This window comes from Botrytis cinerea, chromosome 11 (assembly GCF_000143535.2).
Source record: "Botrytis cinerea B05.10 chromosome 11, complete sequence".
Lineage (NCBI taxonomy): Eukaryota > Fungi > Ascomycota > Leotiomycetes > Helotiales > Sclerotiniaceae > Botrytis > Botrytis cinerea.
In genome coordinates this window covers 1,222,266-1,249,608 of record NC_037320.1, presented here as the reverse complement: position 1 = coordinate 1,249,608, position 27,343 = coordinate 1,222,266, and the positions used below count along the sequence as shown (strand labels likewise).

General features: G+C 44.2%; 7 protein-coding genes across 8 annotated transcripts; 4 read left to right on the top strand and 3 right to left on the bottom strand.

Annotated features, from left to right (window-relative positions):
• Nucleotides 1-78: 78 nt before the first annotated feature.
• Bos4 lies at nucleotides 79-5,338 on the bottom strand. Its single transcript, XM_024695966.1, has 2 exons — nucleotides 1,410-5,338; nucleotides 79-1,352 (listed from the first exon to the last, which is right to left on the bottom strand). Exons 1-2 carry the CDS (start codon nucleotides 4,948-4,950, stop codon nucleotides 832-834), a joined length of 4,062 nt encoding a protein of 1,353 aa, XP_024551768.1. The 5' UTR covers nucleotides 4,951-5,338; the 3' UTR covers nucleotides 79-831.
• A 373-nt stretch (nucleotides 5,339-5,711) lies between these two features.
• BCIN_11g03550 (hypothetical protein) lies at nucleotides 5,712-10,201 on the top strand. The gene is made up of 2 exons (XM_024695965.1): nucleotides 5,712-7,275; nucleotides 7,328-10,201. Exons 1-2 carry the CDS (start codon nucleotides 7,090-7,092, stop codon nucleotides 9,974-9,976), a joined length of 2,835 nt encoding a protein of 944 aa, XP_024551767.1. The 5' UTR covers nucleotides 5,712-7,089; the 3' UTR covers nucleotides 9,977-10,201.
• Nucleotides 10,202-10,436: 235 nt separating this feature from the next.
• On the top strand, nucleotides 10,437-11,863 carry BCIN_11g03540 (hypothetical protein). Its single transcript, XM_001556838.2, has 2 exons — nucleotides 10,437-10,952; nucleotides 11,072-11,863. The coding sequence occupies exons 1-2, from the start codon at nucleotides 10,910-10,912 to the stop codon at nucleotides 11,530-11,532; spliced, it is 504 nt and encodes a 167-aa protein (XP_001556888.1). The 5' UTR covers nucleotides 10,437-10,909; the 3' UTR covers nucleotides 11,533-11,863.
• A 187-nt stretch (nucleotides 11,864-12,050) lies between these two features.
• On the bottom strand, nucleotides 12,051-13,155 carry Bcgpn3. Its single transcript, XM_001556837.2, has 2 exons — nucleotides 13,078-13,155; nucleotides 12,051-12,936 (listed from the first exon to the last, which is right to left on the bottom strand). Exons 1-2 carry the CDS (start codon nucleotides 13,123-13,125, stop codon nucleotides 12,118-12,120), a joined length of 867 nt encoding a protein of 288 aa, XP_001556887.1. The 5' UTR covers nucleotides 13,126-13,155; the 3' UTR covers nucleotides 12,051-12,117.
• A 1,155-nt stretch (nucleotides 13,156-14,310) lies between these two features.
• BCIN_11g03520 (hypothetical protein) lies at nucleotides 14,311-16,176 on the top strand. Its single transcript, XM_001556836.2, has 3 exons — nucleotides 14,311-14,505; nucleotides 14,561-15,226; nucleotides 15,282-16,176. Exons 1-3 carry the CDS (start codon nucleotides 14,443-14,445, stop codon nucleotides 15,738-15,740), a joined length of 1,188 nt encoding a protein of 395 aa, XP_001556886.1. The 5' UTR covers nucleotides 14,311-14,442; the 3' UTR covers nucleotides 15,741-16,176.
• A 4,455-nt stretch (nucleotides 16,177-20,631) lies between these two features.
• Nucleotides 20,632-21,253, bottom strand: BCIN_11g03510 (hypothetical protein). Of its 2 annotated transcripts, XM_024695963.1 has the most exons (2): nucleotides 20,849-21,253; nucleotides 20,632-20,787 (listed from the first exon to the last, which is right to left on the bottom strand). In XM_024695963.1, the coding sequence occupies exons 1-2, from the start codon at nucleotides 21,092-21,094 to the stop codon at nucleotides 20,746-20,748; spliced, it is 288 nt and encodes a 95-aa protein (XP_024551766.1). In that variant the 5' UTR covers nucleotides 21,095-21,253; the 3' UTR covers nucleotides 20,632-20,745. The 2 variants fall into 2 exon arrangements, with proteins under 2 accessions (XP_024551766.1, XP_024551765.1); XM_024695964.1 differs by having other exon boundaries at nucleotides 20,632-21,253.
• A 561-nt stretch (nucleotides 21,254-21,814) lies between these two features.
• Nucleotides 21,815-26,316, top strand: BCIN_11g03500 (hypothetical protein). Its single transcript, XM_024695962.1, has 3 exons — nucleotides 21,815-22,695; nucleotides 22,785-23,793; nucleotides 23,844-26,316. The coding sequence occupies exons 1-3, from the start codon at nucleotides 22,115-22,117 to the stop codon at nucleotides 25,728-25,730; spliced, it is 3,477 nt and encodes a 1,158-aa protein (XP_024551764.1). The 5' UTR covers nucleotides 21,815-22,114; the 3' UTR covers nucleotides 25,731-26,316.
• Nucleotides 26,317-27,343: the final 1,027 nt, after the last annotated feature.

Sequence of the window (27,343 nt, the reverse complement as noted above, 5' to 3'; positions counted from 1 at the left end):
GCAGAACCGTCGATCGCTAACGCGGATATCGCCTTTGTGGCATAAAGGAGTGGGGCTCTGAGTGGAAGCGCCGAGCACTGTCCGATGCATCTGGTATGTATATTTCCGGCGGAGTGTTATATCCGGCCCAGAGTGGATTTTGAGAGCGGTGGTCAATGATGTGACAGGTGAAAATAAATTGGAACATTGTTGTAATGGTATGCTGTCATACCGGCGATATCATCGTGTTTCATTATTGCTCTGATTATACTACAGGTTTCCACACCCACTTCCATCCTTCCAACAAGAGACGTGTTCTGGCCACGCTTTCCAATGTTAACTTCTATCATCTTCTGCTGACCGCGTACCGCCATCACCCCTTCGCCGCCTCGAAACGAGATTCAGTCTGCCCTTTGCTTCCATGCGTGTATTACACCTGACCATCCAGTTTCTCATCTCAACCTCCGGCTTCCTCTCCATTGCAACCCTGGACATCAACTCAACACTACATTTATGTTCGCACAACCAAATAGACGTTAGAAAGTTAAGCCTAACTTTCCTCATAAACACATATATGCTACGAAAAATACCAACTCCCAACTCAATCGCTGATGAAAAAGTCTCGTGTATATGTATATCCCTCATATACATCTAGTTCCAATTCGACCCATTGTGCCCAAACCCAATGCCCACCAAAGACGCTTCATGTGCTGCGCTTTTCCCCCCAAACGACCGAAAAAACAATAATGACAAATGCAAATACAAAGGAAAAGTTTTCTTGTTTGAAAAGTAGAAGAAAGGTGCTGTAAACACCGACAAGAATAGTTGAAGAAAGCGAGAACTTATAATACCTCAATTAATGAAACTCCCCCTGGTACTAGACTGAGAGCTTCCACTATCGCTTGGTGTTTGTGGCTCGATAGAGACCTGGCTCTTGATTGCAACAATCCATTCGTGTTGTAAGAGCTCCGGTGCTGAAGCACGTTTCTTGGGGTCTCTGATAAAGCATTTCTTGATGAAATCAATACCCTGAGGGCTGAGTTGATCTGGTGATGGCATTTGAGGAGGATTGCCTTGGGCGATATTGTACATGATGGCCCATTCGTTATCAAGAGATGTCCAGGGTCGACGACCTGTAGCCATTTCAAGGATAACGCAGCCGAGTGACCAGACATCGACTGAACCAGCTCGTCCTGGGTTCTCTCCTTTGATGACTTCAGGCGACATGTACATTGGGGTTCCAGTCATGGATTTGTTTTTATTGGCAATACTGGCTGTAGTCGCAGTGACAAGTGTTTTACCTTGACGAGCAATAACCTTTGCGGCGCCAAAATCTACGTATTTAATCACACCGTTGTGATCGAGAAGAATATCTGTGTTTATTGTTAGAAAAATCATCAAAATATGGATGAGGCGAATATATAACTTACTTTCTGGTTTGATGTCACGATGAACAATGCCACTTTCGTGAAGATATGCTAGACCTTCAAGAAGTTGCAAAGCGTACACCATTATAACCTGTTCGTCTTCAATTCTTCCATGCTCCAGAAGACCTGCAAGTGACCCGCCAGAACAGTACTCCATGAAAATATAGACTTTGTCGCGATGGACTTCAATTCCATGATATGAAACCACGTTGGGGTGATCGAGAACCTCTAAGACATGCATCTCATCGGCAATCTGAGCAGCAATTGTGGGAATAAGGTTAGGATCTTGTAGACGAATCTCCTTCACAGCCATAAGATGACCAGAGTCCAGATTGATCGCAGCGTACACTGATCCAAAGGTACCACCTCCAACAAAGTTGCCTTGTTGCCAGCGCATATTGATATTAGATGGGGAAGCAGAAAGATGCGTGAGAGATCGGTCTGCTTCGTTGTTTTCTTCAAGAACTCTGCCGAGAGCTTGTCTTTCTGCCTCGATAACCTTTCGTTCTTCATCAAGATCAGCTATCAGTTCAAGGCGCTGGTTGAGAACAAAAGCAGCTGATTCCTCATCGTCAGCCATTCCCCTGATATCCATCTTCCTAAATTGACCATTTAAGGTCTCCACCCGCTGTTTCTCTGCTTGAGCGGCCAAGTTTGATCTTGCACCCATGATATCAAAATGTGAAATTAGTAGAGACATACATCCCGAGACCTTGGATCGAAGTCTTGTATACTCATCTTCCCCTAATGCTAGAATATGTTGGCCTTGAGTCATACCCATTGCAAATTCAAGTGCAAGTACAGCCCATCTGAATGTTTTACGGTCCGTAGGAACGCAGTCATCACAAATGAAGCTCACCCAATCAAGGGCAATCTTTGTGAGTTTGATGTTGTTCATTTGCTTTCGGTTTCGATCCATATAAGGCAAAGACCGCTGACCAAACTCGGTAGCGAAGATGAAACAGGTTTGGATGAGTTCTTGACACTCCAGCCCTTTTGTTTGTTTTCGAACAATTTCAACGCTGTCCATTATCAAGTTCGATAGCTTATACACTACTTTCTTAATGTCGGTCAATTTAATGTGAACTTTCTTGAGATGGGATCTCTGTTCAACCACCATATCAAGATGAATTCCGATCGAATCTAAAAACGCAATGCGAGCATTTGATAATCTGGCTTGTGATCCATCTGCAATAAGTCGAAGATGGCCAACTTTCAAATCTATGTTGATGTTTATCAAAGCCGAATCGACTTGTCGACCATCCCATCCTATTGGTACCTCGGGGCGAAGAATTAATATATAAGGATTGCTAGGATCTTCTTGTATGTCCTCAGTGTGATAGCAGGTTCCTAGAATGGACTGGATATCTTGGGGTCGATTGTACAAAGATGGAGAGGCTATGAGGAAGATGCCATCGTGCTCGATGCTCGCAGTATACACCAAGAAGTGACCAGTTTCAATAAGCCTTGAGTAGAGTTCTTGCAAACCACTCTGCTTCATAGCAATGCTGAAGTCCGTCGAGTTTTCGAAGCGATCACTCAAAACTCTGGAAAATCTTTGTAACATACGCTGCCGCACACGAACGGAGTCTAGACTCTGCTTGTAACGCTTCGTCATCTCAGAAGCTGTTTCCTGTGGCTTTCTCACCATTTCTCTTTCGAAAGTGGTATTTAGCCGGAAGAAGGCCTTGTGGGTAAGAGAACTAAACTGCTCGGCCACTTCAACATCACCGCCTTGTAGATGTCGTCCGATCTCGTTAGAGAAGTCCCATTCTTGCTCAAGAACTTCGGCTTCTTTAAAAGTGTTCTTGTTTCCGCCCAATTTCCAATTGAGCATCTTGAAGTAAAACTTAAGGGCATCTAAAACTACTTGGTCAAAAGACTCATCGATACAAGGTGGTAAATCCCACCCAGGCTCGGGATTTGAAATCGTTAGGTACTCCTGCTTAATTAATATGGCAAGTTTCAGTAATATTCTGAACTGCGAAATCATTTGCTCGGCCATCATGGTGTTCTGCTGAGTGGATTCTCGCATCTTCTTCGCATAGTTTAGTCGAACCTTGATAATCTCTTCAATGAGGCGCGACGGGAAGTTTATGAGAGTGAGTAACTCTTCGATATAAGGAGGTAAATGGCGTTTCGCAAACCCTTCGGAATTCTCAATCAATGTATTCTTTGCTTTCATGATAACCTCAGATACACCTAAAAGTATGCTTTTATCGCCTTGTAGAGATCTTAACCCATCCTCCTTGAGCAACCTGTCAATGAATGAAGATTCGTCGGAGAGTCCGTGTCCTGAAGGTGAGCGCTGTCTCACTTTGGTGAAGTCGAGTTCCGGATTCCCTACCCAGTTTTGCAGGATGGCAAGCTCAATGTTGATAAGTTCGGTGGTATTGTGCCATGATATGACGGCGTCGCAGGTAGCAGCGAATTGTGTAGACGCTGCCAGTTTATTCGCCATTTCCAAGCCAGTGCGAGATGGGTATAGACTTTCACACTTCTCAATCTTTGCAACTATGCCCCGCACTTGATCAATAGGTGACTTCCCAGCCTCACTCTCACCTTGCACCTGAAACTTAATAATTTCCTCTAGAACGGTGTCAAGGTTGGCCCGGGTGTCTTCTAATATTCGTCGCTGGGCCCCTAGACTTCTGCCGCATACCTTTGATCGTATACCAAGCCAGATCTCGGTGCCAATGTTTTCTGCTTTGTTTTCCGAATTACCAATTAAACGTTTCTTCTCTTGCCTAACTACGTCTCCGGTTAGCACAGATGCTAACATCCCATGCCATTCCAGACGTTCTCTATTTGCGGGATCTTTCAAGTCTTCCTGAGTAGGTTGTATGTCATCGTTGTTGTAGAAAAGTACAGTCTCTTGATCGAAGGGGTCACCATCGAATTGTAACTCTGATGGGGATTCCTCTTCAGTATCTGATCCCGTTCCATATCCAAGACTAGGTGTGTAAGGTTCAGCGAAATATTCGAAGGGTGGGTCATTTTGCCGTAGTCGTTGCACATAAGCTCTTTCTTGCGCACGATATGCGCCACTTGGGTCTTGTCTATTAAATCTCGAGTTTGAGCCGGATCGATGACGATCCGAAATTGACATGTATGGAGCTTGTGGAGGTCGCCGCGCAGGCGCGTATGTACTCGAAGGAGTTCGGGCTGGTGCAGTAGGCCTCTGAGATCTGGCCGTTGCGCCATTCAAAGGAGTCTGTGGCGGAGGGCTGAATGCAGTTTCGCGGCTGTATATCGCTCCATTTGTTTCTGAATTGCTGCCTCGACTACGCATGCTCGAATTCATACTATTCATCTGGGGTCGAGGATCGATAGGGTGAAAGGCATCGGGATGTGCGTCGTGTGCAGCATCCGGGCTTAAATGTTCGACAAAGTCGTGGGAATCTGCAGAAGAACCAGAGCCTCCAGAGTCGCTGGTTTCGACATGTGGGCGCTCCATGATCACCGAAGATTTTAATGAATCGAACCTGTGGTTGTCGTCCCCGCCTGTGAAACGTACAGCACGAGGTGAAATCTCCGAGCTCATGTTCAAGAGTGAAACTGATTATTAGGAAAAACAGAGGTTGCGAAAAGTACCTAATTTGCCCTTTGTTTAGCGTCGATGGGAAGTCATCCTGGTACCGATAAAGCAGGGGGGGGTAAAAGAGTGAGAGTGGTGATATAGATGCAAGTGGTACTTGTTTTTGGTGAATGTCTAGAACTTCGATTTAGGTTCGTGAAAAGTAGAGTTTGGAGGAATTTTCAATGGCAGATGAGGATACAAGAGAGAGAAAGCTAAAGTCGAGAAAAAAATCTATGTTGCCTTTCGCACTGATGTAGACCGAGAGAGATAAATGAGTACTAGGTAGGTAGGTGGGTAGGCATGTAGGTAAATGGGGATTCTTCTTGGAAAGCTTCCAGTAGGAAGATGTATCAACTCTCACACAACGAGTGGATATGTATATATGTATATATGTATATATGTATGTATGTATATGTATATAAATGTTTACATGTGTTTACATGTGTTTACATATATACATGTCTGATGACCTTGAGCTGAAATCCCATCTATCAGAGATTCCTATACCAATCAAGACTCAAGTAGGCAGGTAAGGCCATTGGGTAGCTTTTAAGATGAGGACTAGGTAGTGTTGATTGGGATTGGGGCACAATTATCGATCTTCAGGACCCGCTGTAAATGCAAAATTATCAAAAAGTCTCCCATTTGGGCTTTTGGCTATGACTAGCACAGAGTAGTCGACATCTTCGGATACACTTTCATCCCCAGTTCATTCATCCCTCTGCGAACACCGAATACCGACGTCGGCAAGTGAATGATTTGAGTTAGATATCTCCCTAGCTCTAGCTCTAATAACGATTGAGTAGTACCTTTCTAGACGCCGACCTAGATGGATTGGAGAGAGAGGAAGAGAGAGAGGAAGAGAGAGAGGAGAGAGATCCCAATAAGCAATACTCAAATAGATCTCTACTCCGTGACAGGCATTCTCTTCTATTCTCCTATACTCTTACACAAAGTCAAAATTTAATTATTTGAGGAGCCCAATCACATTTGCTATATCATTCTATTCTACTAATACGGGAGATACCCAGGTATTGCTTTCCGGCTACATCCATATACCTACCTAGCAAGGGATTCATTTTCATGGTACCGATGCCATGATTGTCATTCCAAAAACAAAAGCATGCGAGCCATACTTCACCCCGCGACATTATTTCGTTTGCCACCCGCCACGACGATCATATCCTTCACTTCCAATGACAAGCTTGGAATCCATATTTGATGGGTTTCAAAGTGAGTCCTCAAAAGCCAAGCCACTACTTACCGAGCGACCATCTGCGATAGAAGCGAGGGAGCGAGGGGAGTTCAAATTTGGGAATCTTGACTCGAGGCTGTAGAATGAACGGCAGGCGATAGTTTGTTGAGGCTGGAGCATCTTGCGAATTCCTATACGATGTTAGTTTAGGACGGCATGGACAGCACACATGATATAATGTTGCATTCAGTCAGAGCGTGTACATGCCACCCATACAGCCCGAAGATCATGGGTGTCAAGATCTGCATGGCCAAAGATGCCCGGGCGGGTGTTCACTGTGATGAGGATATGTTTATCAGATAGTGAAAGTGGCTTGTGTTGTCTCAACATCATATCTATCTTAACCTTTCCATGCCAGCCGGGGATCTGCTGGAACTTGGAATTGGAGGCTTGTCGTTCCCTCTTTTATGATACACAAGCCAAACGATTTCATTTGGCTGGTCTGGGCCACTCGAGGGCAGATGGGGAGGGAGGGACGTATGTCTTGTGCGTGCAGAACGAGCCGAACTTTCAGAAAGGCTGATGAAGGGGCTCAATTTTGGGATCCAAAATGTTCCAGTGATCGATCGCATCGGGGAAAAAAGCTCCGATGCTAAAATGCCCTGGGCACGTGCTTGGGCACTTACACCTACGATCCCTGTCAATTGGTAGCCTCGCGTGGAACGCGTCTAGAGTCTAGATGCCGATATAGAAATATTATATTGCAAATTGCTTTTTGTATTGTCAAGGTACTACCTATCGTTCACCAACAACATCAATTTTCTAAACAGTCTTTGCTTTGTATCAATTAGAGATCATTGTATAAAATATCTTCCTCATGATATAACAAATATCAATATTCGGGTGCTATGTCAAGTCAAGATGCATCCCCTTTCTCCGACGCGTCGATTCACCAAGCGCGTCGACAATCTGGTGTCTTGACCCCAAGCTCCCAATCAATATGTCACGATGATATAGGAAACCTGGGGAGCAAAAAGCGGAAGAGAGATGGCAATTCATTGGAGGACTTGCTAAAAGATACGTTCGTTGTCAAGGTGGGTAATCTATTTACTTATTTTTACAATGCCATGTCTGATCTGAAAATAGCCATACCCATCCAAAGTCAACACCCGGCCTCGGACTTTTCAGCCTATAGTACTATTACCACGGTCACAGCTACCACTCTCATATCTAGACATAGGGTCTGCAGCCAATCCTTTGCCCCAATCACGACTTTTCGAGACGCATGTTAAGATACTGGAATTGGAGGAACGAATGGGAAACCAGCCAATGGTTCTCATAGCCAGGTTAGATGACAATCGCACTTTATACGCTGTCGAGAGAGAATCGCGAGGATTATATGTGATTTTACAACTGGGTTCTTGGATCAATATACATCAATTGAAATCATCGGCCGTGGTAGCCCAGACCGAGCGCACAGGTGTGTCGGTGAAGGGACTACCTTTCGGTTCAACTCATTTCGAAACCTCGACCGAGCCATTGATCACATCGGAAGGAAGCAAATATACCAAGAAGAAGAGACTCGCTATTGAAGCGATACAGTCTATGATCAAACGCCCATCTACGCCACTGTTGCCAGAATCTCGGCCTCAATCAGTTGCCCCCGAAAAATCACTCGCATCCGAACCTCAAAATGACACCCAAGCCACCATCTGTTTACCTGCTTTGGAGACGAAAACAAAAGCCACTTCTACTGAGATTTTTGATAATGTTCGAACTCAGTACTTCGAATCACTTTATCTTTCAAAGACTTCACTAGCCTATTTTGCAAAAGGTCCATTATCACGAGCACGCGCGGCTTTTAACCTCGACTTCGACGCAAATCTCGACATGAGTGAACACATCGCATTCTTAGAAAGCCTTGTACTATCAAGTACCCTTCTTGACAAGAAGTATCGCGGTGGTGTACCTGTCTGCGTCTCATCCATCGATATTCATGACCAAAGTGCCGACGATACTACAGTGAAACCCAAAAAGAGGAAGAGCAACAAGAAAATGAAACCTGGCAAGAATGGGCTGTATCCAAACGAAGAGTCGCTCATTAAGCAATGGTGGATTGGTCATGACGAGGAGATAGAAACCGGGGCTCCAGGGTCATCTAAAGAAGAGTTAGCGAAAACTCGTATAGCAAATCTGCGTATTCGCGAAACACAACTCCAAATGATAATAATACTTGAGGTTTTTGCTCTACAACCTTTAGTTTCGACAAATGAAAATTTAGACGGAGGCTTACCAAGTCTACCAATTGACGATGGTATTATACAAAGCAAAGAAAGGACACCCAAGACTCGAAAACAGGATCATCTCACGATGCTTATTGACGTTCATATTGATCGACTATGCATTTGGCAATCCATTGCAAGTGAAGCTATCAAGGCTCCAGATACAAGCTCCGGCCTCACGTCCAGCAATACCTTGAAACATACTGACAATATTCTCAAGGACTTCTGTATAGAGGTCATTGTACCGTTCTTCTCGGCCCGCCTGCCCGATCGTTGTGATGCGATAAACCGCAAGCTTGGAGGACCCATTACTAAATCGGCCTCAAAGCCTAGGGCTTCTAAAGCTGCAAGTTTCTCAAACACACTTACTCGGCCAGGGACTATCACTAAGCGTCCTGTCCCTGCAAAGCAGAAGAAGAGTCTGCAGCGTGTATTGACAGACGATAGGGAGAGACGTAGTATGTCAATAGGCTCAAATAGAGCCATTTCCTTAATGAGGTCGGCTACCGATCCTACCATCCCCGGTCTGAAAAGAGAGACAAGTGAAGCCCCGTCCCTATCTAGTATACCTTCTGCCGAGTTTAAGCCTCTTCATGTTAATAGAGGTGGAGTTTTGAATTCCAAAAGATTTTCCCAAAGAGAGGTGGATATGAGTACACTTGCGCCAGACCCTAATTCAAAAGCAAAGAAACAAGCTGCAATCGATGCAAAATTGAAGGATGCTATTTCAGCACTAAAGAAGCCAAATCGTGAGCTCGCTGGTAAAGCTTTGGTTGAGACCGCCGAACGAAGATCTGCCTCTGCTGGACATCCTCGAAAATCTAAAAAGCCTGTTAGGAATCCGCTGTTCCAAGCATTTCAATCGGTACAGATCAAAGCCACTCCCAAAACCAACCGTCAAAAGGACATTTTCAGTGAATCTCACTCGACTATTGGCAGATCTAGAGATTTCGACCAGATGGAGCTTGGTATCATTCCCCCATCAAGTGTACCTACTATACCACAATCCAAAGCTCGTTCTTCATACGATCTTGACCCATTTCGAGATTCTGTACAAGCGACTCCAACTCGAAAGCCTAGTTCAAGTTCGTTTAGATCTACGAGCAATTTTGCAAACTATGACGCTGATTATGGTGCAATGCCACCTTCTTCACCATTGCAAATGTGCCGCTCTAGCGCACAATTATTCAATAGCATTCCTGATTCCGTCGTCAAAAGGCCTTCTCTGTCGTCTGTCCCAAGTAACTTGGAAACACCAATAAAGAGACCTTCACCTTCTACATTCTTTACTGGTGTACAGGAAACACCAATAAAGGACACTCCTGTCCGTAAAATATCAGAATGGGTATCAGGTTACACCCATCCTGCGGGACCTTCGAATGAAGACCAAGAGAATATAAGAGATGTGCCAGTAGCACTAGAAAAGATGAAACCTACACAGGTTTATAAGAAAGAGGTATCGTATTATGAGGCGTTAGGATGGAATGATGATGATGTTGATGACTTGGCATGATATGATTTCATTTGACAGGAGTAATTTGAGTTGAGACCAATTACTGGAATGGTTTTCATGACTGGTTGGCTGCATTGCGTCGGGTTTGGGTTTAGCATAGCATTGGCGTATTGTATGAGCTATTTCACAACTTGGCGTTGCATTGCACATGATACTTAGTATTACATACATACTTACATAGGTATTTGCGAGATATAAATAGTTCCATGAATATATAAAATATCAAATTATCTAGAGACTCTCCAATATGAAGTTTGAAATAGCCAGGAATCGTCAACTTTCCTTTCTTCTCTACTCCTACAACTACTCTACAGACCCGTGATCTTACTTGCACATGTCTGACGGTCGGTCCCAGCACGGCTTCCCAAAATACCAGCTTACCTTGCCTACCGTTAACCGGGAAGCAAGCAAGTGGAGCATGGCGGGGACGGGACCGACCTTTTCATTCTTTCGCATCTGAGATAAACAAATTGATAATGATAAAGAAGAAGAGCAAAAAAAAAACATAACAAAAAATGTTTCAGTGAATCCATGCCGATTGTCTATTGATTCTTATTGTTTCTGTTGAGTTCTGGGAACTGGTTGATTGATTGATTTACTTGATTGATCACAGAGCTGAGTAGAGCGGAGTGGAGCATCTTATTAGCTAGGACAAGAGAATTCGAAGAGAAGAGAAGAGAAGATCGATATTGAGAACAAGACAAATGATCAATACATCAGATTCCTGTTGAAAAGAAGAGAGAAAAAAAAGGATAACTCGATACATTTTTATTTTTATTTTTTATTTCAGGAAAACAAAGAATCAATTAGAGAGAGAGCTCTCTCTCTTTACTTGCAAAGAAAAATCTCGCTCGCGCACAAGCAGCCAGCGACTAGGTATCCTAAAGTTCTGCTCTCTTCTCCTCTCCTCTCTGTCTCTTTCGAATCTCGAAAATGGATATGCTGGCTCTCCTCCGCGAGAACCCTGTTGTTAATGGTATGTTTACGATTCCCTATGTTTTCTTTTCCCTCGGCTTTCCCATGGACAAAATAAACAAAGCCTCTATCGTCCAACCCCTCTCTACCACTCACTGATCAATCTGCTAACCCTTCCAGACATCTACCAACTCAGCACCCCCTACCTAGCACGCGCCTATCCCTACTTCCTGCGCGCCTATCCGTTCCTCCACCAAACCTCTGCCAATCTCTACACGCAACTTCTGCACCCTCTCTACCTCTTCACCATCACCCACATCATGCCACTCCTCCTCCCGCTCTTCGAAGCCCTGCTCAAAGTCGGCAGTCAAAGCCCCGGAATCGCAGTTATTGTCGGGGTTCTCGCGATCGTGTGGTTTATATTTTTCCTGATGGGGTTGATGAGGAGGATGGTCGCGTGGGGATTGCGGATGGTGTTTGGATTGGTGTTTTGGGGGGTGCTTGGGGGGGTGGCAGTGGTGGTTTTGCAGCGGGGCGTGGGGAGGACGGGGGTGGAGGTTTTGGAGGGGGGGAGGTGGGTGGTGGATGTCTTTTGGAGTGAGTATCTGAAGGCGAAGAGGGAGCAGGAGATGAGGAAGTGAGGGTTTGGGTTTTGCGGAGGTCTTTTTGTGATTTTGTGGGTTGGTTGGCGTTTGGGTTTGAGTTTGGATTGGGGTTGGGTTCTGTGATGATATGTGAGGAAAATCGGGGGTAGCAATAGAGAGGAAGAGGTGGGCGGGTGATGAGGAAATGCATTGGATAGAAGGGCATACGCTTCGGAGCATCGTCGATGATTGGATCAGCGTTGTAATTACCGTCCGTCGTCAGCGAATAGGGCAACTTTAACAATGAACATAATACGACGGACGTTATGCAGACATGAGCACATTTTGAAGAGCAAGCTCAGGACAGAAAATACAAAATCTGTAGTCATCTCCGATCTTCGATTCTTTTGATATTCTTGGATATGATAATTCACCAAACAAACGCCAACGCTATGCATCATACAATCATCTCTCCTAAACGCCAGTTCGATAGATTCCCTCTCCAATTCCGTGCCTCCTAACCAGCTATGCGCCTCTGCTTGTGTCGAGATTCGAAGTATGCTTGACTCCAACTTTGCAGCTATCTGAATATTCCGCATAGCGCATTTTCATTTTGACCCCAAATTTGCAATCCAAGCCAGCTTATTCTGCCTCATCATATTCCACCTCATCATTTGGCTCCTTTGGTTCTTGCGCCTCATGAAATTGAATAGCATCATCAATGTAACTCAAGATTCCCCCAACACTATCCTCACTCTGCACATCCAGTCTCAAATACGATACCATACTGAAACTGTCAATCAAACCCGCAACGGCCTTATTCAATCTGCGGAAACTGTTCCCCTTCATCAACGTTTGCGCATCCTTTGCTTCTCCCTCCCCATCATCTTCTTCCTGATCATCATCCAATAACGACGTATCCGGATCTAAGAATCGTTTGAGTTCCCTCTTTGCGACTTGACCTTTTACTAAATCCATCTTGGATAGAATATTGACGTGTGGAACTTCGAGCATAATCATCGCACTCATAGCAGATAAAGTGCCTGCAAAAAACTTCGCACGGTCAACCACAAATGTTGCTTCTAACAGATACGCCGCGCATAGATTAATATCCAATGCGCCCGTCTTGGTCAAGAATTTTACCAGAGCAGGCAAGATTGGGATATGTGTGTATAGTTCTATCTGACCTGGCATATCGATTATAATGAGATATTCTTCGGTAAGAGGCTCGATGGCTTCGGAAAGGAAATCGAGATTTTCGAGAAGGAACTCGAAACAATAGATTAGACCACCGTTGGGACCTAGACCCATTTCTTCCATGACATCTTCGAGGGATATAAGATCTTTGATGTCGAGATCGGGTTCGTGGGAGAAAGTTTCGGCCGCCGGGTCAAGATTAATATAGAAGCAGGAACGACGATTGTTTTGGAGATGATTTATGAGACCGGTACAGAAGGTAGTCTGGAGATGAGGGAGAGGGAGATTAGCATGTTTATATCTTTCAACATGATTTAGGAGAAAATTCACAAAAATCAAGACTTAAATGGGAATGGCTAACGCCTGGAATTGTAAGAAAGGCGCGCGCAGAATGGAAAGACTTACTTTTCCCGCACCTGCAGGTCCCATTACTAGGACACCGAATTTACTCATCTTGAATGTTTATGGGAGATAGCTGATATCAGTGGTGGGTAGGGAATATGCGACGACAGTAATATTTGTGTTTGTATGTGAATAATGAGCCCCGAGAGCAAATGATATTTTGTAAATACCTATTATCAGACTTGTAAAATGTTGATAGTGGGGTAGCTTCTATCAGTAAAAGAAAAAAGGGTTCAGCCTTCTCTTTCTCTGCTTACCTCAGCGGATGAAAGTTTTCTTTGGACAAGCACAAGGCTGAGGAAAGGAGTGTTTCTAGAAGGAGTCGAGATGTCTAAATTGTCATTCGGTGTGATTAGTAGGAAATTAGCAGGAGATTAGTGCCACCTAGCATACGGGACACAAGGCAAGGCCCGTCTCGGTACGGGTGCACGAATCTGTCTCAAGAAACCACCACTGCAACACATACATCGATATCAAAGGAACGATCAACGCGATGGAGATGGAGATGGAGATGGAGATGGAGATGGAGATGGAGATGGAGATGGAGATGGGAATGTATGGACAATGCTTCGACGGGAATGGTGCCCCAAAGAGTGCCCATGCGACTTTTCACATGGCAAGCCAATGGAGTCGAGGTGACGATCTAGATTGCCAGCATAGTAAGATGCAGAATACCACCAACTATCTTGGAGCGGAGGGTATATTGAATCCAAACATTCGGCGCCCGAGATGTATCCTAGGTGATCGTGATTGAAACCAATGAGCCACCATTGACACAGTTAGCCAATCAATACATTCACAATCTCCAGATCGTCACTGATATCTGCATGATAACCTATAAAGGCAACTGGGAATGCAAGTCCCTCATCCTAAATGCCCCTGTGTGGAATCAACATGGACCGTATGGAATCACTCTTGCATGCGCATCTATGAATTTTGCATACAAACGACGAGCTTGCGAAAAGAAAAGAAAGGAGAGGGCTGACAGCGGTGAAGTGTGTTCGGTGTCATTGTCATGGCTGGCAGTCTCTTTTCGGTGCTAGGTAGGTGGTGCACCGAGTATTCCGTACTCTCCTCTCCCTGGAGGAATGGTGCAATTCTCTCATTTCATTACTAACCAATTGGAATCCATAGCACAGACATATTCTTTGTTTAACCCCACCTTCCCCCAAAAAATCCCAATCACAAACTTTTCCTTTTTCTGACATACTACTCGTACATCGACTCTTTTCTCCCGACCCCTCAACCTTTTTAACCTCGTCTTCTTCTCCTCAAAACAACACTTCTCGATAATTTATCTTTTTTTTCCATCTTCCCACAAACAACTCTTTCTCCTCCTTCATCTCCTCACATACACCAACCGCAATCATGGTTCAAGCCAACGGATCAAATGGAGTTTCTCACCACAACCAAGGAACCTTCCTTTTCACCGTAAGCTGGCCTTTTGACTCGACAACAAATTTTCTTTACTGATCGTTCTCTCTAGTCCGAGTCTGTGGGTGAGGGACATCCAGACAAGATCGCTGATCAAGTCTCCGATGCCATTCTCGATGCATGCTTAGCTGAGGACCCTCTCTCCAAGGTTGCTTGTGAGACTGCTACTAAGACTGGTATGGTTATGGTCTTCGGTGAAATCACCACCAAGGCACGTCTCGATTACCAAAAGGTTATCCGTGGAGCCATCAAGGACATCGGATACGATGACTCTTCCAAGGGTTTCGATTACAAGACTTGCAACGTTTTGGTTGCCATTGAAGAACAATCCCCAGATATCGCTCAAGGTCTTCACTACGAGCAAGCTCTCGAGCAATTGGGTGCTGGTGACCAAGGTATCATGTTCGGATATGCCACTGATGAGACTCCTGAATTATTCCCTTTGACCCTTCAATTGGCACACAAGCTCAACGCTGCTATGTCCGCTGCTCGCAGAGACGGAAGCTTGCCATGGCTCAGACCTGACACCAAGACTCAAGTTACCATTGAGTACAAGCACGACAACGGCGCTGTTGTCCCACAAAAGGTTCACACCGTTGTTGTCAGTGCTCAACACGACGAGAACATCACCACTGAGTCTTTGAGAAAGGAGATCTTGGAGAAGATTATCAAGAAGGTTATCCCAGCTCAATACTTGACTGAGGAGACCATCTACCACGTAAGTTTAATTTTGAATATCTTGCAATGGCAATTTGCTAACATGTCCACTTCAGATCCAACCATCTGGACTTTTCATCATTGGTGGACCTCAAGGAGATGCTGGTCTTACTGGCCGAAAGATTATCGTCGACACATACGGTGGATGGGGTGCTCACGGTGGTGGAGCTTTCTCCGGAAAGGATTTCTCCAAGGTTGACAGATCTGCTGCCTACGTCGCCAGATGGATTGCCAAGTCTTTGGTCAATGCCAAACTTGCTAGACGTGCTCTCGTCCAACTTTCATACGCCATCGGTGTTGCCGAGCCACTCTCCATCTTCGTTGACACATATGGTACATCCAGCAAGACCTCTGATGAACTCGTTGAGATCATCAGAGCCAACTTTGACTTGAGACCTGGTGTCATTGTCAAGGAGCTTGATTTGGCTAAGCCAATCTACTTCAAGACTGCCAAGAACGGTCACTTCACCAGCCAAGAATTCAGCTGGGAGAAGCCAAAGACCCTCAAGTTCTAAATAAAAATATAATAAACTCAAACACAACATCAGTACAAGACTCAACGTCTTTGTACAACCAGGATTCCCTGTATTTCCTACGGATATCTAACGGCGCAATGATTGATGAAAGGCATGGTCTCAACGACCTTTGGGGCCAACATTTGGCGGAGTTTTTTTTTTTGATATCATTCTCATTTTTTTTATTACACCTGCTTTGAACAGCGCTTTATTGCATGACAAAAGCACTATTTTCTGAGTTTCTTCTCATTTTGTTTTTCAAGGATAACATACTTCAAAAGACACAGACGAAGATAAAAAGTCTTTCAACATAGACCGTAGATATGGCGGGCAATGGATTATTACTCTTTTCGGGGATGGGAAGTGTGGCATATATAGCATTCGGCGTTACGGAGAACTTCAACATCTTCAATATAGTCGGAGAATACCTTGGGCAGGCTGCCTTGGAGAGGATTCTCAGTTGCTATTGTGCATGGAGCTCAACTTAATTCGATTTGAATTGAGAATAGACAATCATTTAATCATGATTTCGATGATTAGAAGAATAGTTTTTTTTGGATTTAGTGGAGGGATAGCAATTTGAGATTACTGTTCTTTCTCTACTTTTATTGTTTAATATATGCATATGAGTGACATCAAGTGAATTTAAATCTATGATCTTGGAAAACACAAGAACTTGGGCATTGGTATTCACATCAACAGCCCTGGGAATTTATCCCCCCCATATTTCATACTTTATTGCAATCTTCCTCGAAATTTGTATCTCCTTTGACAAAATAATTACTATTGTGCAGAAACTCCTCTTTGTGAATGGGTTCGTATTGTTCGCAAATTCTTTGATGTGTTTCATTCTTGGTAATGAGATGGATGGATGGCGCGAGGCTGAGCTTGAAATTGATTTCTAGTCTGATTTGATAGGTGGAAGATACATGAGGAGAAATAGAAATAGTTGGGGTGGATAGAATCGGGCTTGGAGGTTGGAGGGAGGGAGGAGAAGGAGGAAGAGAAGGAGGATATTTCAGACTAATAAGTATTCGGGTTAAGTAATTGGGTGGCTAAATGACCGAGTGCGAGTGCGCTAGTGGGTATTGTCGGTTTTGGGGTGGAGGGAGGCGGGAGGTGGGAGGTGGGAGTTTGAGGGGAGTAGGTGGATCGGGGATGTGGGATGTGGGATTTGGAATGGAGGGGGGTGGAAAGGATAGGATAGGTATGTATGTATGTATGTATGTATGAATGAATGAATGAATGGAAATTCGGGAGATGGGGATGGGAAAAGATAAGAGAGGAGAGGAGAAAGTGTGGGAGATGTAGGAGAGGAGGAAAGGGGGGGTGGAAGGGGAGCGGGCTTATGGGGATGTATGTGGATTGGGGTGTGGATGGAGATGGAGATGGGAATGAGGAATGAAGAATAGAGAAGAATTAGATGAATATCCATGGATGGATGGATGCGCGAGTGCGTTTTTAGAAATTAGAATTGGTGAGTGTGAGCGAATGTTGGAGTGGAATGTCGGAGTGGAATGAGTGGTGGGATGGGATGGGATGAGAAGGAATGAAATGGTTGAGGCAATACCGAGGAGAAAAGAAAGAGAGTTATGAAGAGGAGAAAGAGAAAAAGAAAGAGAGGAAGGTAGATACCTAGATGGATAGATAGATAGATGGATACTAATAACATGGGATGATTATTGGGATGGGTTTAGGATAGTAATGGTAATATAGATTTGAATTAAGTTGACGATGGTGATAGTTATGGCAATGAATATAAGATTTGGAGAGGGTGTGCTTAGAAAGCGTGAGGCAATGAATGGTAGTTTTACTTCTTACATATATATATATATATATGTATGGGTGTAGATGTAGATGTAGGCGTAGATGTATGTCATGGGTAAAAAAGATAAATCGATAGATAGATGGATGGATGGATAGATGGATGATTTATTTTCAAGAAAAGGAATATGTATGTATGTATGTATATAAGTATATCAAAGTAGCATACCACCAATTCCATCTCCATCTTTACCACCATCTCTTGTGATCTCTAATACCCTCCCTACCTACCTACCTTCCAAACAAATACCCAACCCAAGTCGCAAAATATCCATCCACCTCCAAAATCTTCATTCACAGGATATAATTATTATTCATAGTTTTCCTCAAATTCGAACCCTGTTTTTCTTTGGAAATATACATCTTGAAAGAAACACGAAATTCAACAATCATCACATGATCAAATACCCAGTCTTCGTGGCTCAGTTGGTTAGAGCGTTGGTCTCATATTCCTATATGAGGTGATTGATAACAGTCACTTTAGCCATCCAAAGGTCGAGAGTTCGAGTCTCTCCGAGGACATTTGATTTTCTTTTTTTGCTTCGGTACATTTCGGTGCATTTCGGGGGTTTTGGGGAGGGGAGCTGATGATAGATAGTATTGGGGAGGGAGGTGAGGGAGCAGTGAGTGAGTGGGTGGGTGGGTAGAGAGAGTGGAGAGGGGGTGGGTGTAAGTAAGAGTACCTAGTAACATGTGTGGAATTGAATTGTGAGGAGGGTTTGGAGACGGAACCACTTTTTGGAGGTTTGGCGGGTGGATGATGGATGAATAGGGAGTATGTCATTCATGTAATAATATGTATGGGAGTGGTGGAAATGAGCGGTTTGTTGATGGATGTGATACTGTAGATAATAGAGAGGTGGAGATATAGCATAGCATTGTGTGATAATCGCGCGAGAAGAAGCCATCATACGCACATATTGAAGCAAAAATGAAATAGCGATAGAAGATATATGTAGATCAGGGGTATCAGGACAATGGCTCTGATACTCCAAGGTTTCATTGCAGAAAAAGATAGGCCGGCAGACAAGAATGCAAATTTTATCACAATGCACCCACATCCCACCCGTCTGTAGACTGGAGACTGGAGACTATCTATCTACCTATCAAAGCGGATATTGGCTCTTGATAATTCTGGGTGCTGTGATGCGATATCAGCCAGATGACGACTTTCAAATCGTGCTCATGAGAAACTTCCGCAGAGAAGAAGTCGATTGAGACGATATTACTGGACCGTGAACCGCGCAATATGTGACGAAATCAATAGCTTGAGATTTCTTCAACAATAGCTGCTTCTGTTTTCATTTCCTGTAGTTAACGCGGGTAAATAAATCACAAGAGATACACACGCATAACCAAAGCCTGTCGAATGGACGAAATAAATCATAGGAGGGAGACCCTCGCAACCATTGAACTCTAATGAGGAAAAAGGTAAAGAGCCGGCGTCTATCAAGCATCAACGCGATAACCTCGATGAGCGACGCGACCGGATACCTCTTTGGTTCGAGCTTCAATTTCTCTCCAATTTCGGTGTTTCTCGAAATGGATGGGGATTTGGAGATGGGAGAAGATCTTTGCTAAGTTAAGGGGGAGGCTTAGACGGTGGAGCTTGGCTTTTATTTCATGAAGGCCCTGGATGGATAAAATCATGGATAATGGAAGGATAATGGATGGATAATGGAGGTGGAGAAGGAGGTGAATGAATGATCGGTACATGGATGATGATGATGAGAGACGAGGAATGGATGTGGATCTTGTGCTTTTTAGATTTGATATTTTTGGGAGGAAGGCGAAACAAGGGAGAGGGAGAGAGGGGATGAAGTAAAACGTTGATGTTTCGATTTTTTCTTGGTGATGGAAGATGTGCGTGCATAGATAGGTAAGGTTATGGGAAGTAAGGGAAATGGAAAGGAAAGGAAAGGAAAGTTTGCATGAATGAACGAGTGGAGCTGACAGGACGGGTAGAATTTTTTGACATGAGGTGTAAATCCGTAAGGTTTCTTGGGTTATGCTGGACAGCAGCGTTCGCAGCATGAAAGATGTAAAAGTAGACGCGGAAAGGCAATTTTGAGTGCAGAGAAATGCAATTCTACAATGCTCTGCAGCATGATTCACGAATTTGACAATGTGTATTCAAAATAGATCAATGATGAATATCTTCGTCCAGGTCTAGATCCATCAGTCATCAAGGAGATGAAAAGTGGAGCGAGAGGTGGTTACATGCTGAGTAGATAGATAGTCAGGACGGTCGGTACTTCCTGTAGATGGACTGTCGTAGAACATCTCGTAAGATGAACACCGCGAAAGGATTATTAATTTCGAAATTGAGTTCACCAGTTTGGGGGGTTCTCAACGTTTCCCTGTTTCAAGTCGTCGGGGATTAGCTATGATGATTTCGTACATGGTGCTCGAGAGTTGAGACTTTGTATAGTTTTCGCATTCGGTTCTCGCTATGTGTTGCGTTGTGGAAGCATCCGTCGAGGTGGTATTAGAATTCGGTAAAAGTTAAAGAGCGTTAAACTTCTCGCGACGAAGGACTGCTGGTGAATGCAGCAATGATATAGAACATTGGAACATTACTATCAGCTTTGGAGGAAGTTAAAACGAACGAAAGTTTCCGGGTAGATTCCCTCATTAGCTTTCGAGTAAGGGATCAAAAGTCAATATAAAATTTACTCCGAGCCGAGTGTCTAATCTACGTTGAATGAGATTTCGATCTGGTGGCTGTGAAGGAACGGAAACATACAGATTCTAGAGCACCGTGTGGCAATGGCAACCGTCGTCAAGCGAGGCAGAGTAATTTCCAGTGCCTGGCTACCTACCCGAACGGGCCATTCAATGGCACAAAAGGATTGTTTATGCTTACTAGGTATCCAATATAATTTGCTCCTCTGCACAGGAGGATGAGGCGCCATTCTGACATACGCAATGGATGTAGCTTTGTAGTCTGTTCGTTTGTATACGAGAGCCAGATATCAGAGGATGGGTCATCTGAATGGAAGAATCTCAATGCACAGTATAATATTCTAAGAATAGTCTGAACTCGGATGTTCACAGTAGACGGTCTTGAGACAAATAGTATTAATTTCTTGGTGGTCATCATCGAATGATCTATCTGTTTGGCCGAAGCCTTATGATGCAAGGCAATTGTAAGACGTCTCACTCAAACCTTATGTATGTGCTACATGGTGATCAAGATTGTGCGGTTATTCCCATGGTCAATCTACACAGCGTTAGCAACGCAAGAAGCGTAATGCTGCATATCTTCAAGACGGCATTCTCACCGGGCTGAATGCGACCTGGTCACCAATGATGTGATGGTGCAGTAAGAGGACTATTTGGCTGCTTATTGTCCAGCGCGACGGTTGCATGAATAGACCGATCCTTTCGCTGATGATTGGAGGATTAAGCACAATTACACCGGAGACTTGGGAATTGGTGATTTGATATTGAACAAAACGGGGCACGAAGAGCATAGTATGAGTCTCTGATACGTTCAACGTTATCCGCGGCGGAATAAAGGGTTGCATTGCTGCACTGCACCTCTGTTAATCAGGGGTAATGGGTCTGTCGGCAAAGAGAAGATCAGATCGATTGGTCCTGGTCTTCCATAACCTTTCCTTCCTGCCCACTCGGTTATTGCTGTTGATGTGGCATACATGCACATTGGCGCGCACACGCAGAGTTTCGGCAGAGAAATCACCATATAATAGTCCTGGTATTGAGTTTATTGGCTCAGAGTGAAGCGGTTGACGATTCATAATCACTGTGTCAGGGCACAATATGAGGATGAGACGAAGATTGGATGGGCAGAACATCGAAATTTTGGATTGCGTTAACGGGAAGACCCACCCTAAGAGCCCTCTGACCAATCAAAGTCGGCGCGTACCTGAAATTGATTCCGCTTCTATTGTGTCTCCCCACTTATCCCAGCGAGCTACTCCCCATCCGTACTAGCTCCAGGTTCGTCCGTACTCAGGCACTAACTCCAAATGAGTAGCGTGTCCATTTTTTTCGGTCTTCACATCCTGATCCTGGTTCAACGGTAGCAGTCACTACCAATTCGAGTCAAAACTCATTTTCCCAAGGGACGAGAAAAGAGTAAGAACTAAGCACAAATCAAGAATGATTCTGATCAGTTGCAAATTCGATTGTTTACCATTATTGCTAAGGGTAAATCTTAATTCATAGTCTGCCAGTCCTCCATTGGATCTCAATTCTTGATCGAAAGTCTTTCCCTCTCAAAATCTGACGAGTAAACCTAATTCTCCTCCTCTTCCACCCCCAGCTTACTCCTCAATTTCAATCCTGGACATCATTAAGCCCAATTACTGCTGTGATCGTTTATCTTTCGCAGTCGGGGGTTCAACCTCTTTCGACTCTTTGATCCATTCTATCTCCCATACGGTCCATACCTCGTTTCCCACCCCCCCTTCGAGCCAAACCTCTTCCAGTGGTCTTCCTTGACCGCACATCTTTTTCCTTTTCTTCTTCCGGTATTCATCTAAACCCCAATGTTCTGATATTGCCATCTGGGCCTTATAGAAAGAATGGCGTCCGTCGCAGATATACAACCAGAACCTCACCCCTCAACTCCTGATTCTGAGACTCATTACGCTTCGAATGATCCATTGAATCCATCTGATCTCACGGACTCAACTACCCCGGCCACCCTTGAGCATCCAAATCCACATGAAAACCAACATCGGCCAAATCCTCGACCAAAGAATCCTACATATTCGCAGTTCTCTCAAACACAGTCAGCCACAGCCCGATCGCGCGCATACTCAACAGCTTCCACCTCGTCCGTAAATTCCGTTCGTCGCAAACCTTTACCTGTAAGTGCCTCGCCTTTGGCAACCAGGTTTTCCACCAGGTATTCCACGGCGGAATACTTCAGTCCATCCATCGAAGAACTACCAGAGCCGGATCTTCCATATTCTCGGTATACGAACATTGCTGATAGTCCAACACTCTACGAATTTCCATCGGATTTAAAAAGCGCTTTGCCGTTCTCCCCAGAAAGTTCTAGCAACAGGAATTCCATCCGAAGTTCAATAAGAAGTTCGAGGAGCTCCAAAAGTTCGAAAAGTGCTAAGAGTGTTTCGAAACAAGAACGGCCATCATCAAAGTATGTTGTTTAATAGACATTCACTGTTTCTAAACATCAGATCAAACTTATTCATTGTTTCATGTTGATGCTAACACTACTTTAACTAGGAGATATTCGAGCGAACATATCGCTTGGACTTCAGTGACGCCAGCGCTAGCAGAACAACCAACAGATAACGAAGAACAAATTCTTAGTCCAAAAAGTCCAAACCTTTTAGTCCCGTCTCATACACGTCCACCGGGAGCCTCGAGGCATGCAAGATTGGTTAGCGATTCGCCATTAAGTTCTGATTCTGAATCTACCGGTCATTGGTACGGGGATTCAAGTCCAGGAAGTCGTCCGGTTTCTGCTACTATGTCCATTTTCTCATCCAAAGCTACACCACCACATAATATTATACCTAATGCTCCGGCACGATCCTATACTCACGAATCTCACGACTCTACATCAACTATACAAAAACCCAAATCACCAGGGAAACTTGGCTCTTTCTTTAGTAGCTGGGGAGGTGCTGTGTCCCCATCGAGCTCAACGACAACCTTTTCGGAAGATAAGGCAGATTATTCTCCAAACTCACCAATACCATCGTCAAATGCATCTCCGCATAAACTTTCGGAATTTGAAGACTCCCAATCAAGGACACATAATACTAAGGCACCACCGGCCGCGATCGATATTCCCAAAGCCAATGCAGATGCTGCCCATTACTTCGAAAACGCATATTTACAAATACCCATAGCGACGCCTAGTCCGCCACCTTTAATAGTCGAAGAAATGGAGCGAGAATTGAAAGATATTAGCCAAGAGCTGGCGTCTTCCATACGAAGGGAGATGGACCTGGAAGATCTTGTAGACAGGTTACAGCTCGAGGCCCAAAATTCGGGAACGAATAGTAGCAAGCGAACAAGTGATTATTTTTCAGATGCTGGAACAAGTGTGATTCCCAGATATGGAGATCCCGATCCTAAGCAGGATGAGCTTGATCGAATACAGAGAAAGACAGAGCAAGAAAAGGCCTCTATCAGATTAGAGCTTACAGATAAGCTGCAAGATGAGAGAGCTATAAGAAAAGAACTCGAAACACAAATTCGGTCTCTAGAAGAAAGAGCGGCTCAGGTAATTTTCTCTCAGACAAAAAGGAATGTACACAACTAACAATGCTTTAGGTTGATCTTGCAGCTATAAATTCCGTGGATGCTAATGGACGACTTAAAGAGTTGGAGGCAACTTGTGAAGATCTTCGACGCAAATTGTCTGAAGAGAAACAGATCAGGGAAAACTTCGAAGATCTTTTGACTGCACTCAAAGCAGACCTTGAAACCTCACATAATGAACGTGATAATTTACGAGACGAAATCGTTCCTCAGCTCAAGGCCCGTGTGGAAGGACTTGAAGCACAAGCTGCAGAACATGAAAAGTTGACCTACGAGCAAAGCAAGCTGAATCAAGAAATACAAACTCTCAAGAAGGAGAACACCACATTGGTTAATGCTCAAAGGCTACAGATGGAGATGAGCCAGTTCAACTCCCTTTCGGAAGAAGATGGCATAGGTAGCATAAGCAATCTACCTAGGTCGAGATCATCCATAATGAGCATCGGTGGCACCGGTGGACTCGGTAGTTTGAGTGGTGCTTTAGGTGGTCTAGGTGGCTTGAAACGGGCCAACTCTCTTGCACACACTGGCAAAACCGCTAGATCACCGGGCTTATCTAGGACATCATCCGTTAAGACTGCTGAATCTAGAGATGCTCTGGCGGAACGAGTAAAGGACATTGAACTCCAACGAGATTCTCTACATAGTGCTCTTAAAAGTTTGCTTGAACGTCAAGAGCACCAGAACCGTGAAAATGAGAAGAAAATCCGCCAATTGGAGATGGAAAGAGATCGTGCGTTGAACCAATCTCCGAGGCGGCAAGGATACGATAGGGAAGTTTCGAATCTGAGAGAGGAAATCAATACCCTCCGTCGCCGTGCTGATGAAGCAATTGAGCAAAAGTGGCAATGTGAAAAAGGTCTAGGTGGTTTGAAGATGGATCTCGATCGCGCTGAACAGGAAATCGGCTCACTACGAAGCCTGTTACAAGAGAAAGACATATTAATCAAACGATCTAGTACAGATTCTAGGCCCGGTAGCTCACACGCAACCTCCGAGACACTTGAGCGATCGTACCGGGATCTTCAGGCAGCTTACTCAGCTTCCCTGGAGCAAATCAAGGCCCTTGAAATCTCGGCTACTAGTGATGAGGATACTGCAAAAGCTATGGAGCAGTTGGAGAGAAGCTTGTCTGACGCAATTACAGAAAGAGATGTTGTAAAACAGGAGCTTGAGGCAGTCAGAGAGCAATCTGAATCCTTGAGAGATTCCGAAAAGGTACACCTTCAAGAGGAGATGCAATTGGCAGATGAGCTACGTGAATCGGCCAGACGCGTCGAGGAATTGGCTGGACAAGTCAGACTGCAACTTGCTTCAAATAGCACTCTCAGACAACGTCTAGCTGACGCTATCGAGCGAGGAGAGAAGGAGCAGAAAGCCAATGCGCAAAAGATCACATTCCTCCAAACCAAGCTCAGGGCTCTTGAGGAGCAGCTTATGGCTGCTCAGAATATCTCAGAGGCCAGAATGGCTCGTCATGAAGATGATATTCGTGATATCAAGGATAGTCATAATATCCAGCTTCTTCGCGTGAAGTCGGAACTCCGTTCCCCTCGTTCATTCGGGCCGAAATCTCCCATGTCTCCATTTTTCGCAAATGCGAAGAAGGTACCACGTCTTTCTATTACCACATCCGGAAAAGGAATGTCGGTATCCGAGGACTCAAAGGTTGAGGTTTTAAGACAACAAGTTGTAAACCTTGAGGCTGCCCTTGCAGAAGCAGATAGAGAGATGGAGGAAGTTGTCGGTCGTATGAATATTGCACAGATCGAAGTAATGGAACTACAGAACGAAAGAGAAGAAGCCGTACGTGAAACGAGGAAATTACAGAAGACGATTGAACAAGAAAGATTGAGAGCTTTCGAGGGGAGATTTGCTACTCTTAACTCTTCATCATAATGAATCTGGGATGTTGAGGTAGAGGGTGGTTTTAAGATTGTTTCATCAAGCGGCTTTAGCGTTTGTCAGTCTGATGGTGGTTTTCTATCAGCATTTTTTCTTTGTTAATCACCCAAGAGCTCCGGAATTGATGAGTCTCAATGGATGGGTGAATATGGAGTTTTATTTATTATTGATTGGCTTTTTTTTTCGTCATCGACAAAATGCATCAAACGGAATGGGCCAATTTGGCGACTTTTGCATCATATTATATATGCTGAGGTCGAAAGATATCTTGGTGGAGTCGAATGATATCTTATCTAATATTATTTCCAACGTGGTGGAACAAATGATGAGCTGTGGTCAAGGAAATGGAGACGGTTGTAATTATTTTGGTAATGGGCCTCGTTGGGAGATGGGGACGGATACATATGGGTACAAGGATAAAGGAGAAGCGGTAGCTTATATGGTTATTTGTTGTATATTGTATATACTGGATTTTAGATACCAGATGGTATGGGGGGGTAGGGAGAAGAAGTAGTTGGTTGGTTGCAAGTTACCTACTTGGTCTTGGAATCAAACGGAATGAATGGATCGTGTTGAACCAGATCTTTGGTGCTTTTGATGCTGTGATTTCCAATTTGTGTTTTTTTTTTTGGCTTTGAGGTTAAATTTTTGGGATCTCATCAGGTCTTTACAATAGCGTGCTTATGGAAGAGGTACTCCTCTTCGTCCTATCTGGAGAAGTCTCTAGCGCTTATAGTATACAGTCGAATGGGGAGATTGTGATGAAAGTTCTGTACTCTAGTTTCTGGTCCTCGAGATCTTGGGATGTTGTGGAAAGAAGGTCGTTTATATTACACTCTTGGTTTTCTCGTTGAGGTTGATGGAGAATCTGAATGAGTGTGAACTACGTGGCCGAGACGAGTCTGATATCTGTGTGAGAGTGTATTCAATGGAAGTCAGAGTTGATGATACATCGCGGACAATTGGAAGTTTAAGCGAATGTTTGAAGATAGGTTGGGTTCGGATGGATGGATGTTGTTTTGTGTTTGGAGGGGTGCGCTGGAATGATTGTGGCGTCTTTGGGTTTGGATTGGGTTGGGTTGGGCTGGGTATGGGTATGGTATACTGGTTTTGAAGTTTTGTTTTGCTTTGTTTTGTTTTATCTTGTTATTTATGTCTTGAGTTTAAGGGGGAGCTGTTTGGGAAGAAGTTTGAGCAAATGTAGGCGGTCAATTGAAGGTATTATATCGTTTTGCTAATCGGATTGGCTGATGTGTTAGGAGGTATTGGCCAGTACCTCGGAACAGTTGAGATCGTATATCGCTGTTAATTTGCAATTGCCACCTCCAAATCTAGCTATGTTGGCTTTAACAGTAGCACTACTCTTAGTGAGGGCAAGATGTGGTTGCGTGGACTTTCTGTGGTTCCTGGTGCGAGCAATTTCAAGGCGGAAGAAACTAGTCGCTCTTGTTCGAGTCTGAATCCGGATTCAGGGAAATATTGCCTAGATTTGAAATTGAAGAGATGTAGTTATAAATAGCCACATTTTCTTAACATGATTATAATATATAGCCTAGAGTTGGGTATACTTCAGGCTCATCACCCCCTAATCAAGAATTGAAGAGACA

Excerpts from the sequence above, each read along its gene's own strand:
- BCIN_11g03520 (XM_001556836.2), top strand. The coding sequence starts at position 14,443 with ATGGTTCAAGCCAACGGATCAAATGGAGTTTCTCACCACAACCAAGGA. Across the intron at positions 14,506-14,560 it reads AAGGAACCTTCCTTTTCACC|TCCGAGTCTGTGGGTGAGGG; the intron begins GTAAGCTGGCCT and ends CGTTCTCTCTAG. Across the intron at positions 15,227-15,281 it reads CTGAGGAGACCATCTACCAC|ATCCAACCATCTGGACTTTT; the intron begins GTAAGTTTAATT and ends TGTCCACTTCAG.
- BCIN_11g03510 (XM_024695963.1), bottom strand. The coding sequence starts at position 21,094 with ATGCAACCCTTTATTCCGCCGCGGATAACGTTGAACGTATCAGAGACT. Across the intron at positions 20,788-20,848 it reads ACCAGGTCGCATTCAGCCCG|ATTGACCATGGGAATAACCG; the intron begins GTGAGAATGCCG and ends AACGCTGTGTAG.
- Bos4 (XM_024695966.1), bottom strand. The coding sequence starts at position 4,950 with ATGAGCTCGGAGATTTCACCTCGTGCTGTACGTTTCACAGGCGGGGAC. Across the intron at positions 1,353-1,409 it reads TCGTGACATCAAACCAGAAA|ATATTCTTCTCGATCACAAC; the intron begins GTAAGTTATATA and ends CAATAAACACAG.
- BCIN_11g03540 (XM_001556838.2), top strand. The coding sequence starts at position 10,910 with ATGGATATGCTGGCTCTCCTCCGCGAGAACCCTGTTGTTAATG. Across the intron at positions 10,953-11,071 it reads CGAGAACCCTGTTGTTAATG|ACATCTACCAACTCAGCACC; the intron begins GTATGTTTACGA and ends TAACCCTTCCAG.
- BCIN_11g03500 (XM_024695962.1), top strand. The coding sequence starts at position 22,115 with ATGGCGTCCGTCGCAGATATACAACCAGAACCTCACCCCTCAACTCCT. Across the intron at positions 22,696-22,784 it reads CAAGAACGGCCATCATCAAA|GAGATATTCGAGCGAACATA; the intron begins GTATGTTGTTTA and ends TACTTTAACTAG. Across the intron at positions 23,794-23,843 it reads TAGAAGAAAGAGCGGCTCAG|GTTGATCTTGCAGCTATAAA; the intron begins GTAATTTTCTCT and ends ACAATGCTTTAG.
- Bcgpn3 (XM_001556837.2), bottom strand. The coding sequence starts at position 13,125 with ATGAGTAAATTCGGTGTCCTAGTAATGGGACCTGCAGGTGCGGGAAAA. Across the intron at positions 12,937-13,077 it reads GACCTGCAGGTGCGGGAAAA|ACTACCTTCTGTACCGGTCT; the intron begins GTAAGTCTTTCC and ends CCTCATCTCCAG.
- BCIN_11g03550 (XM_024695965.1), top strand. The coding sequence starts at position 7,090 with ATGTCAAGTCAAGATGCATCCCCTTTCTCCGACGCGTCGATTCACCAA. Across the intron at positions 7,276-7,327 it reads AAGATACGTTCGTTGTCAAG|CCATACCCATCCAAAGTCAA; the intron begins GTGGGTAATCTA and ends ATCTGAAAATAG.